At 34.4% G+C, this 12,071-nt stretch overlaps 1 protein-coding gene across 1 annotated transcript; it reads right to left on the bottom strand.

Moving 5' to 3' along the window:
* Nucleotides 1-96: 96 nt before the first annotated feature.
* Nucleotides 97-4,394, bottom strand: LOC147401410 (putative U-box domain-containing protein 42). The gene is made up of 4 exons (XM_086442719.1): nt 4,189-4,394; nt 2,337-3,413; nt 1,920-2,229; nt 97-1,777 (listed from the first exon to the last, which is right to left on the bottom strand). The coding sequence occupies exons 1-4, from the start codon at nt 4,300-4,302 to the stop codon at nt 189-191; spliced, it is 3,090 nt and encodes a 1,029-aa protein (XP_086298845.1). The 5' UTR covers nt 4,303-4,394; the 3' UTR covers nt 97-188.
* Nucleotides 4,395-12,071: the final 7,677 nt, after the last annotated feature.

The following is a 12,071-nucleotide window of genomic DNA, read 5'->3' as shown; positions in this document are numbered from 1 at the left end:
GTGTGTGTGCTGATGTGGTTACCTTGATGACTCGTTACACTGTTCCAGTTGTTCCTGGTGGGAAGATATGCAAAATTACGAAAGGGTTCTAGTCTTAATCACTGTCATATAACAGCAAAAAGCAGGAGAATATAACTATAATATTCATTTCTCTTGCCAATATAACTATAATATTCATGCTATAGATGTCACAAAATTTTGGAAGAGTAATTGGGCATCTTGTTGAGATGCCTCAAGAGCTTCTCAGCCATCAGTTTTGTATTCCCATTCCCATGATGGAAAGCAGTCACCAATGTAGAAGGCAACAGCCTGTCCTGTGATATATCTGAAGCAGACCTGTCCCCACCTTTCATCAAGAACTTCTCAATCACCCAAAAGGATTTCTGCCACACAGACTCCTGTTTGTGCTCTCTCAACAGATTCAAAACATGTTGTATGGCATTCACCCCACTCAAGACATCCACACTCTTGTCTACATCAACCTTGTCATCCAACAAAGTACAAATAGCTGACAGTGCAGCCTCAACCACCTCAACATTCTCATGGTCCAAGCAACCCAACAATCTCTCCACTGCCTTTGCATCAAGTAAACAAAAGGTATATTGCGAAGAACATGCCCCTCTGTGAATAGGGCACACCTGTAATCTCCTATACTTGGATGACCCAAAGCAAAGAAACCTTGGTAAGTAAAACAACCTCATGAACTGGGGTCTCTTGATTTGTGGTGGTTTTGATAGGTTTATTGATTCTGCTGAGAGATTCTCTAACCCAATTGCTGATAATCTCTGAACTTCATCACTTGCTGTTCTCATGAGCAGTTCTGTGAACACTGCTGTGAGGTTTTGATTTCTTGCTAGGAACAGTACTTGGTGTTCATATAGTGTAGTTGTGAATCTGACTAGAATACCCACTAGGCCTTCTAGGTATGAATTTGCAAATCTGCTTGTTCTTGTTCCACTTCTTTGGATGTCATTAATTGTTTGTATGATTTTGGGGGCTGTGTCTTTATAGAGTAGGGCTAGATTGAGTGTTAAGTTCTGATGGGGAAGTTTTGCTAGGAAGTTTGCTGAAACTGCATGCTTTTCAGTGATTCGGTAGGTTTCAGTTGGGCACCTAATTAGGTTCTCAGGTTGGCCTTTGGTCTTGCATAGTATGTCTACTAATGTGTGGCCCAAATAGGGTGTGAGTTTGATGAGTAGTTTAATGGCTGCGATCTCAAGTTCCTCATGTCGGGAATTGAGGAGTCTGATAAGGGTGTAGCTTGCTTGGGTCTCTTTAACCATAGAGACAACGATGGCTGTTGATTTGGGGGACTTTGTGAGGGAAAGAAGGATTTTGATAAGGTTGATGTTGAGTTCATCCGGGGTCGAGCTCTTTATCATGTGTATGAGATTGTAGACAATGTAGTCCGATGCCATTGTGTGGCCGTGGGAGTTTACCTTGAGAGTCTCAAAAGAAATCCCAGAGTCCAGTATGTTTGCCAGGATCGCAGCAGATTCTTCCTTAGAGTTCATGGGTTCATCGTAAATTCTTCGCGTGAACATCTCTTCAATCATGACGGATACAATGCCCGATTCTACCAGTGTTGTGCTGTTTGGGTGGTACGATGAGATTTGAACAAGAGCTTTGAATGCTGCCTTCCTTGTTATAGTATTTCCACTATGAACCATTTTGATCAGAGCTGGAGAAGCTCTCTCGGCCACATGGGATTTATTGTCACTCCCAAGAACAATTTCTCCAAGGTATTCCCCCATCTCCATTTGCATCTCCTCGGACCCTGTTTGTGTTATTTTTTAGAACATATTAGTCATCAGAGTTTATGTTTCTACTCGAGTTTACGGCTTGTGTACATGGGCACATGAGTAGGAAACTAAGTGACACTGAACATTGTGCAAGTGTAAGGAACGTACAAAGCTTACCTTCAATAAGATGGTTTAGAAGGGGTTCCAAGAATCCATTTTCTGCCATACATTTGATGTTCTTCGGAGATCTCTCCAAGTTCTTCAGGATGTTATATGCTTTCTCTGCAGAGAAAGCATCAAGTGACTGACTGTATTTCATTGTGATTAGCATCAAAATTCCCCCACTAACTGATCCAATCTTCTCACACAGCGGTTCTAACATCGAAAGCTCTTGCAGTAATGACAAGGATGCATGCCTCTCTGTAAGGTGATTACTTGACAACATCTGGATTGCTGTTGTAATGATTTTTGTCTCAGCGATAGTCTCCTGCACACATAAAACAATTTCACAAATTTGTAAGTGTAAATGTACTATTATTGACAATTGGAGAAACACTAAAACTATAACTTAGGCCCACAGAAGATGGTAGAAACCTTTCCCTCATCATCCTCCTCGGCCAATAAACGCAATGTTTCCAGTGTTGCACACCTCACCTCCCTCTCTTCGTGGTCCAGCAACTGAGTTAGTAATGGTATCATTCCAATGTTGCGCATGTGTACCTTGTTGTATTGTTTCCTCTGGCAGAGATTTTGCAAGTCTTTAAGTGCTTCAAGTATCATAATGCCTGAACTGGCTAACGACAAAGCGGCTCGGGCAACTTTGATTCTTTCTGTTTCGTTTCTCTCCTTCCATGCTTCTATAGTAGCCTTTAAGGCAACATTGGTGTTCAAAACCCTACTAGCAATTCTCCGCCCTGTAATCGGACAAATGACATCTTCTGAACCATGTTCAAACTTTTTGAACCACTCTTCTATGACCTTCCTCTCATAGGTCATGCCACTCTCTATGGTTGTTGGTTCATCCATGATCTTCTTAGTTAGTGGGCATAAGAATGTCTCAGGTAAGGGCTCCATGTACTCGACCCATTGTAGCAAATCTAATGACTGAGGATTCTCATTTGAACTTTCCACGTGGATTGGGTAAAGATCGGTTTCCATTGATGCTGGCTCTCCTTCCTGTAACTCCTTCCATTCGAGGATCTCTAGGTTTTGCTCTAGTACTTGGATTTGACTAATCTCAAAATGAGCATTTTTCATTTCCTTTGAAAGAGATTGGACTGCAACTTTTGCATAGTCATGATCCTTAAACGTCGAAGATGGTAATGAGCTCAGGTCCTTTCCTATGTTTCTTATCACACTCTCTAGCTGTTCTATGATACTTCTAATGTCAAGGTGAGGAACTGAATGGACCCCGGTACGACATTGCCCCACAACATACTTGGCAAGATCAACACTTTCAGATAGAGATTGCAAGACCTCTGTTGCATTTGGTGGGGTATTTTTCAATCTCTGTAACTCCATTATGACAGGAGAAACGCGTGCGAAATAACATCCAATTTCCATGAAAATCTCTTGGTATTTCTCTATGCATTCAACTGAACTCATGATCTCCGAGATAGATGCCAATAGGGACTGAGAAAGAATTATGAACGAGTTTTGATCTTCCACCACCTGAAGAAAAGAACGAGACAGTTTTTTTAGACTAGGACTAACATCAAGTTATATGGTAAACATGTAATCGGTTGAACCATTATAAGTGTTAAACTAGGACTAAGCACGGAGGATCAGTATATGTGAAACCCAATCATATAGGGTGGTTAGCCCTTTTATTCTGTTCATTCAAAAAAATATAAAAAAATAAAAAAATCAGACTGTTAGAATTGTCCAATAAGATAAAGATTTTGCCTAGAGGTTTTCAATATAGAACCATTAATCATAGGTCCAGTGAACCTGAATGTCCATTATGTGCACCACCATGTCCTCAGCATACAACCCTCCCTTATGGTCCATTCCTGGGTACCTTAGATTTCCATATTAGAGCACAGTTTCCTCAATTAATACTGATGAAAAAGAAAACAAGTGTTTTCCATCTTTGCTTGATATCTGACAAATCTAAGTATGAGTTTGTAGTTCATGTTGGGTTTATTCTATAGTGCTCTGCTACTACTACATATATACTATAAAGAATGAAATATTTCAAATCACTTATCCAAAAAAAATCGAATCGGATGATAGTTCATGATCAGGAAGAGGAGAAAATCTAATTCTGTTGAAAAATCATTTTGAAAGAAATTGAAATAAGGAAATTCCAAGTTGCAGCATATGTGTTTATGGTTTTTGCCTTGGAATCCAATTCTTGAGAATCAATTTTATGTTATTGTCCTTGGTGTTTAATTAATGTGGAAAAACAAATCTATCTGATTTCAATTAACCATGGGACACTTACCAACATCTGAAGATCAGAGTTGTCGTCTGAATTGGCTTTCATATCATGGGAATCCAAGCTTTCATCCTTCATGTTAAAATTCAAGAATTTGTCATGGAAGGAAACATGGCTCATATATAAAATGGCATCCCATTGAACTAGTCAGCTAGCTTGACATGATACTCTCTCTCTCTCCATTGAACCAGTCAGCTAGCTTGACTTAATACTCTCTCATTCTTATTGTATTCATGTTGAAAGTGAACGATATTTTCTTTTTAACATGTATTCTCATGGTTTTTAAACTCGTCGGAGACTGAGATGTATCGTTCGAGTTAACTCGGTATCAGAGCTGAATGAGACCAACTCACAAAGTCATTTTTTGACCGAGTTTTACGTCTTACGTTCAATTTTTTGAGTTATCTCACGAGATGTCTCAAACGTATCGAAAAACTCGTCCGAGACGACTCAGTATTGGAGCTGAACGGGACGAGATGCGATACCGAGTTTAAAAACCATGTGTATTCTCTATAGTTGGACAAGTCAAACTCTCTCCATATATGTTTACTAGAGCTCGCCTTGTAGTAACAAAATTCAGATTCAGGTATTTTTCGTTTAGGGTTCAGTTCGGTTAATTTGAACAAATTTGGGAAATTTTCAAAAAAAAAAAAAAATTCTGGATACTATAAATTGATATTTATTTTATTGTACTTTAATATAGTTATATTTTTCATATTTATCACAAATTAATTCAAAATAAAAGAATGTATCGTAATAATAAAAATAATCTTTTCATTGATAAACGATAATGTATTGATTGTAATAGTTAGAAGTTTAAGTGTGTGTGGTCATTTGCATGGTTAATCTCAACATTTTGAATCATCCGTCTCAACCATTTGAATTTGCACGTTTTATTTATGGGTGAGCAATATTAAAGAAGAAAGACGAGGTCGCATTTGAATTTGGCCGTTTTATTTTGAATATGTGTGATTTTGGGAAGAAACAAGTTGAAGACATTGGATGATTATAATTTTTGAAAACCAAAGGTAAACAATCTTAAGGGTCTTTGGTTACATGTTGATGATGGGGTCATTTTAGTTATTTTTCATAAGTTGGGGCTGTCAAGATAATTTTCACAAAACCCTATTGAAAATTTTAGAAAACTGCTATTGGCACCCCAACTTTTACTTATTACACTCCAATTTCATATCACACCCCAATTAAGGATTAGGTCGCACCATTCAAACATTAAAAAAGTTTAGCTCAAATTATCTCAACATTATAATACTCGTTCAAACAGTTTTAATAGTTGTTTATGATTATGATTAGGCACATATGTTAAACAAAAAAAGTAAAAACTCTAGAAAAAAAAATGAGAGAAAAATTATTTTGGCACCCCAGCTTTTACTTATTTTCTCAATCATTCACTTATTTTCTTTATTTTTAATTGGGATGTAATAAGTAAAAGTTGGGATGCCAATAGCAGATCTCAAAATTTATTGGTTTGGAAACATTTTTATCCCCCCCAAATAATAAATTTATCATTTTGAGAATTATTTCAGAACGCACTTGTTTAGTAATTAACCAATCTCATGCAAACACCTGTAAAGTTTCACACCATTTCGGAATACTTCTATAGGATATTTCCAATTGAGAGCGGTTCGGCAGCCCTAAAGTTTGCCAAGTTTTGTGCCAAACATTTTTTGTAAATCACTTTTGATGGGGTTAGAAGTTTTGGAATAGGCTGATTTTTTGTGAGGATGATCTCTACAGTGAAAAGATCATCTGCACAAAAAATCAGCTCATTTTGAAACTTCTAACCCTAGTTTACAAGTTGAAGAATTATGGACCGTCCAATTTTTGTAAATCACTTTTGATGAGATTAGAAGTTTTGGAATAAGCTGATTTTTGGTGAGGATGATCTCTATGATGATCTCCTCATCATAGAGATCATCCTCACAAAAAAATCAGCTCATTCCAAAGCTTCTAACCCATATTTTGAAAAATGTTTGGCACCAAACTTGGCAAACTTTAGGGCTGCTAAACCATCCCCTTTCCAAATTGGTCGATAACAAAATGAAATATTTGATATTAGACCCAAAACATGGGATGTTTCCATGAAAACCATTTCAATTTTTCTCTTGATGGAAACAAGATTTTAAACCTTGATAGTAAGTGTTATTTTCAATTTGGGCTTTCTAATTGCCATAAGTGAAAACAAAAACAAAAAAATTAAAACGTTGTTGTTATCTCAAAAGTTAAATTTTTTGAAAATTTTATACCAAAAAATGCTTTTATTATTATCTTGATAATAATGCCCATCATTAGTAAAAATTAAATAATATAATGGATTTAACTTCCTAACTTATTAATATATTGGTTTTCAAAATTCTTGTTTCGATGCAATGTTTCGGTTAAGAGAAAATTTTAAATGGTACTGATCAAAATATTTCGGCGTCTTTTGAAATATTCATAAACATTAAAATTGTTAGGATCGTGGTTTCATATGGATGTCATCGTAAACTAGAATCTTCTATTGATACATTTTAAAATGACACAATTTTGAGTTGCGAGTCTTATTACACCTTGTTGTATATAATCTTATGGACATGGGCGGAGTTGGTGGGGGCAATTGCCCCCCCACTTGACCGGGCCTTCTCATACATTAATTGAAAATGACCTAAATATCATTTTCTTCAACTTCTCACCAAAACTCTCTAAATTTTTCCCTAAAACCATTCATCTTCAAGTTTTTCAACTATACAATTAATCAAAGTTTGCCTCTACTACAAGAAAATCTAGGCTTGGCCTTGCTTATGGGCTTATCTTTAATAATCTCCACATTTTTTAGCCTCACAATCACAAATACTTTGTTTAAAAGAAATGATTTAGACTTATGACCTAACACTTGTTTACAATTAGAATTTATTGTTGATATCATAATAATAAGATAATGGATTAGGTAGATTAGTCTGACTTTTGTGTTTCTTTTTTTTTTTTCAATTATAAAGAACCTTTAAATAATCAAGCTTGTGTGTTGTTGAGGTAATCTCCTCTTGTTGAAAACATAAATTTTGAGTCCTTGATTCCTTATCACTTAAAAAGTTGAGTAATGATTTTCTCGACTCCCCCCACGTAGCATTCTCAAAATACTCTTCTAATGTGGCATGTGTTAGAATCATAGATCTTTTTTCTCAAGATACACAAATGCACATATTTATGGGGATGTGTATCCCGAAACATAAAATCTATGGTTATAACACAAGCCACATCAAGAGAGTATTTCGAGTATACCACGTGGGGGGGAGTCAGATTATCACGACTCTAAAACGTTTTGCTTGCATTCAATACTACTACCACCTCTGATCTGATGATACTCAAATTACTACATCAATACTTTAAATAACTGAAAATGAACCATGATATAAATCCCAAACGTTTTTAATATTCATGATTCAAAATTCTAAATCCATTTCGTGCCTAACGTGATTTATTCCAGATCATTTTCCAATTTGATTCGGTGTTAATGTTTTCAATTTCAGTTTCGTTTTTCCAAATCGATTTGGTGTTCAACGAAAGTCAATTTAAGTTCGGCCTTAAAATTCGATTTCAGTTGAGTTTTGGCAAAAATCAATTTTGATTTAATTTTACTAAAATCAATTTCGGTTCAGTTTTGGAAAATCAATTTTTGTCCAGTTTTTAGAATTTGACCACTTAATTGTGAATGCACGCCTAATGTTTATGGAAACAAATAACCCTTGCATTTTGGGATATTATAGTCTTTTCCTTTTGCAATTATGGAATATAACCAAGGGAAATTTGAAAATTGAAACTAATCACTCGTGAAATTGAATAGGAGAAAATTTCATATGAATGTTTAGCGAACATTATATGGCTATTTTGCATTGTCTACAGAGATACCCGATTATCAAAAATATTATATGACTATTTAGATAAACATAAATCTTATTAATTTTGAAGCCACTTAATTGACCTAAACTAATAAACTTTATGGGATGTTAAAATGACATGAAAGTTTAGTTATTAGGATGACATTAAAGAACAATAATATTCACATTGGCAGTCCAATTAGAAAATGAGATTAGCCTAGAAGACATTTTCATTTAATTAATTGGAATATGAGTAAGGTAATAAATTTACATAGTTTAACATAATTATGATTTGATACTCAAAATAACAAACTAGCTACATAAATTGTGTAAATTATATTAGTCTGACAAGGTAATAACTTTAACCTAAATGATTGAACAAATTGTATATGTATATATATAGGGTAGGATCAAGGGACATATGAAAAAACATACGTAAAAACAATGTAACATTAATAAATTTTCAAAATATGGGTTAGAAGTTTCCAATTGAGCTGATTTTTTGTAAGGATGATCTCTATGATGGGAAGATCATTCGGGAAAAAAAATCAGTCAAATCTGAAACTTCTAACCCCATTAAAAGTGATTTAGAATGTGGACCATCGATTTTTTGTCAATTTTTGTCAATAATTTGTAAATCACTTTTGATGGATTTAGAAGTTTTCTGATTGAGCTGATTTTTTGTGAGGATGATCTTTTCATCATAGTGACCATCCTCGCAAAAAATCAACTCAATCCAAAACCTCTAACCCATATTTTGAAAAACCATTGTTTTTACATATGTCCCTTGAACCGCCCTTATATATATGGGTCAAGTTCAAGGGACACATGAGAAAACATATGTAAAAACAATGAAACATTAATAAAATTTTAAAATATGGGTTAGAAATTTCGAATTGAACTGATTTTTTGTGAGGATGATCTCTATGATGGGAAGATTATCCGAAAAAAAATCAGTCCAATCTGAAACTTCTAACCCCATTAAAAGTATTTAGAATGTGGACCGTCAATTTTTTGCCAATTTTTGTCAATAATTTGTAAATCACTTTTGATGGATTTAGAAGTTTATGATTGAACTGATTTTTTGTGAAGATGATCTTCTCATCATAGTGGCCATCCTTGCAAAAAATCAGTTCAATCCAAAACCTCTAACCCATATTTTGAAAAACCATTGTTTTTTCATATGTTTTTACATATAGCCCTTGAACCGCCCCTTACATATATATATATATATATAGGGGGGCGTTCAATGGCCAACTTTTTAGCAAACTTTTTGGCAAAACATTTTTCAAAACATGAGTTAGAGGTTTGGAATGGGCTGATTTTTGGTGAGGATGATCTCTACGGTGAGGAGATCATCATCACCAAAAATCAGCCCATTCCAAAATTTCTAATCCCATCAAAAACAGTTTACAAAAAATGGATGGTCCACGATTTTTCAGCTGGTAAACATGGGTTAGAAGTTTTGGAATGGGCTGATTTTTGGTGAGGATGATCTACTCACCGTAGAGAACATCCTCACCAAAAATCAGCCCATTCCAAAACCTCTAACCCATGTTTTGAAAAATGTTTTGCCAAAAAGTTTGCTAAAAAGTTTGCCCTTGAACGCTACCCATATATATATATATATATATATATATCCATAGAATAAATTAGGCATTGCACTCTTTTGCTTCTATCGTCCAGATCCTCACTGAGTTTAATTTTTTGGAATGATACATGTAGGAATACAAAATATCTCCTTCATAGGGATTAACAAAATTACTAAATCAAGGCAATCAAACCCGTTTTAATCCAATCTAACTCGTAAACTTGATTTGAAAATATAAGCAGATTGGCTTTTATAGCTGATCCACCCCCCTCTCTTGCTCCCTCAAAGTGGTACGTTGGTTGACCCCCATTTTTTCATCCAAAGGAGGTTCAGCCTCCTCAAGGAGCGGATCCCTTACTATTTGCATCCAAATGAGGTTCAGCCTCATCAAGGAGCCGACCTCATGTTATATTTATTTGAAGGAGGTTTGGCCTCCTCAAGGAGTCGACTCTTTATTATTATCACCTGGAGGAGGTTTGGCCACTCAAGGAACTGACCCCTTATTATTTTCATTCAAAAGAGGTTCAACCATCTCAAAGAGTTGACTCTCTTGCTATTTCATCCACAAAAGATTCTATATCCTCAAGGAGTCGACCCTTGCTATATTCATCAAAAGGAGGTTCGACCTCCTCAAAGAACCAACCCCTTTTTATTTTCATTCGAAGAAGGTTCAACTTCCTTAAGGAGCTGACCCCATGTTATTTCATCTAAAAAAGCTTTGGCCTCCTCAAGGATCTGACTTTTTGCTATTTCATTAAAAAAAAAATTCGACCTTCCCAAGGAGTTGACTTCTTTCTATGTTATCTGACCATTCTCTAAAACACTAAAGTGATTGGGCCAAGTTCTGTCAACAGAAGCAGCTACCGCTGTTGTCGCTACTACTTCTCTTGCTCAATAGTTGATGTTGCTAGTTTTTCTCATTCTCTTACTCTTACTCAATAATTGATACTACTACTTATCCTCATATTTTTGGGAATTACTCTAAGAAGATTGATACAATAAGAAAATTGTGTAAAACTACCCAAGTAGCAAAGGTCATTACAATATGCTATACGCCAAGATAAAACACACATGGTGTTCGAAAAAGTTGCAAACACATAACTCGATTGAATCAACTCGAGAAACTGATCAATCACTAAATTGGAGTATTTATATATTTAAGGTCATTTCTCATGTATGTTATAAGAACCATGGGGAGTGGGACTTCATTATAATCATAGCATCATAGGGTTTTATTACCATAAATGTCAGATAATATGGGTGAGTGATTACAATTGAACTTACTACCCCCATTAACAAACCCACATTATAAATAGGGAGACCTCTTCCACTCAATTGAAAGTACAAACCACACACAACTCTAGTGTTCTTATTTTTTGAGGCCAATGATCATAAGAACCTATTTTTTGAAAATATGTACCAAAAAGTTCCTTATAAAAAAAATATGGACTTTTTAGTATTCTTTTTATCAAATATTAGTCTAAAAAGAATTTTTGAAGCGAAAATACCTTAATCACACTTTCAACGATTTATGAGGTTTAAAGAAATATGTTTATTTGAGAATATTTAAGGTATTCCTATGATTTAAAATTAATGACAAACCATTTAATTATGGTCATCTCTTACCAAACAATGAAAAAAAAAAGATATAAATGAAAAAGAATTCATGTTTTCTTTCTCCAAAACTAGTAATCTTTAACTCACATAGATGGTGATGATTACAACAAAGATGATGATAGAGATGAATATGGTTATCATCATCATGATTTGATCTATGAATGTTAGATTTATTAAAATATATAAATAATTTTCAATAATTAAAATATAATTTGAAAACTTGACTTGAATATTCATCGAATTGATTCAACTCAAAAATTAGCAAGTTGACTTAAATGAGTTAAATAGAATTATATTGAATTTAAGAATAACTTTAATAAATAAAAATATTTATCTTTTATTTTTTATAAAATATTAATGACCAAATAAATTGGTCAAGTTTTTTATTTGACTCGGTATATTTTTAGGTCAAATCACTTTGTAAAGGTGTTAAAAGGGTATTTCAGGTTTTTTTTTTTTTTTAAAGAATCTTCAAAAGATCTTTAATAAGTTAATATTATATTAAGTGGGACTTAAATGGTTCGTATTGTTTATTAGGGGACTATTTAGTACATATTCTTAATAAAGAGTCATTCACAGTTAATGTCCTTGTTTTTTTCTTGTTCTTGCATCAAGGACTTACTTGATCATCAGAGGCTCCTTTGTCGGCACCACATGGTGTCTTTTCAAGTAACTACGAATAAAAAAAGATGATCTATAAAATCAAGGTTCATCGTAGAAGACGATAAAAAATTCAAAGGATTACTAGGGAAGAAGATCAGATAGTCGCATTAATTTTACTATGGATCTCGAAGAGTAGGAAATCTGAA

Source organism: Akebia trifoliata, chromosome 5 (genome assembly GCF_017979445.1).
Source record: "Akebia trifoliata isolate Shusen 1 chromosome 5, ASM1797944v1, whole genome shotgun sequence".
NCBI classification, from domain to species: domain Eukaryota; kingdom Viridiplantae; phylum Streptophyta; class Magnoliopsida; order Ranunculales; family Lardizabalaceae; genus Akebia; species Akebia trifoliata.
The sequence above is the reverse complement of the archived record's forward strand: the minus strand, read 5'-3'. Positions and strand labels throughout refer to the sequence as shown.

What these genes read in the sequence shown, in the direction of transcription:
- LOC147401410 (XM_086442719.1), bottom strand. Translation starts at nt 4,302, where the DNA reads ATGAGCCATGTTTCCTTCCATGACAAATTCTTGAATTTTAACATGAAG. An exon ending in AGGAGGATGATGAGGGAAAG is followed by an intron (nt 2,230 to 2,336) that starts GTTTCTACCATC and finishes TTATGTGTGCAG; the next exon opens with GAGACTATCGCTGAGACAAA. An exon ending in TCTAAACCATCTTATTGAAG is followed by an intron (nt 1,778 to 1,919) that starts GTAAGCTTTGTA and finishes TAACACAAACAG; the next exon opens with GGTCCGAGGAGATGCAAATG.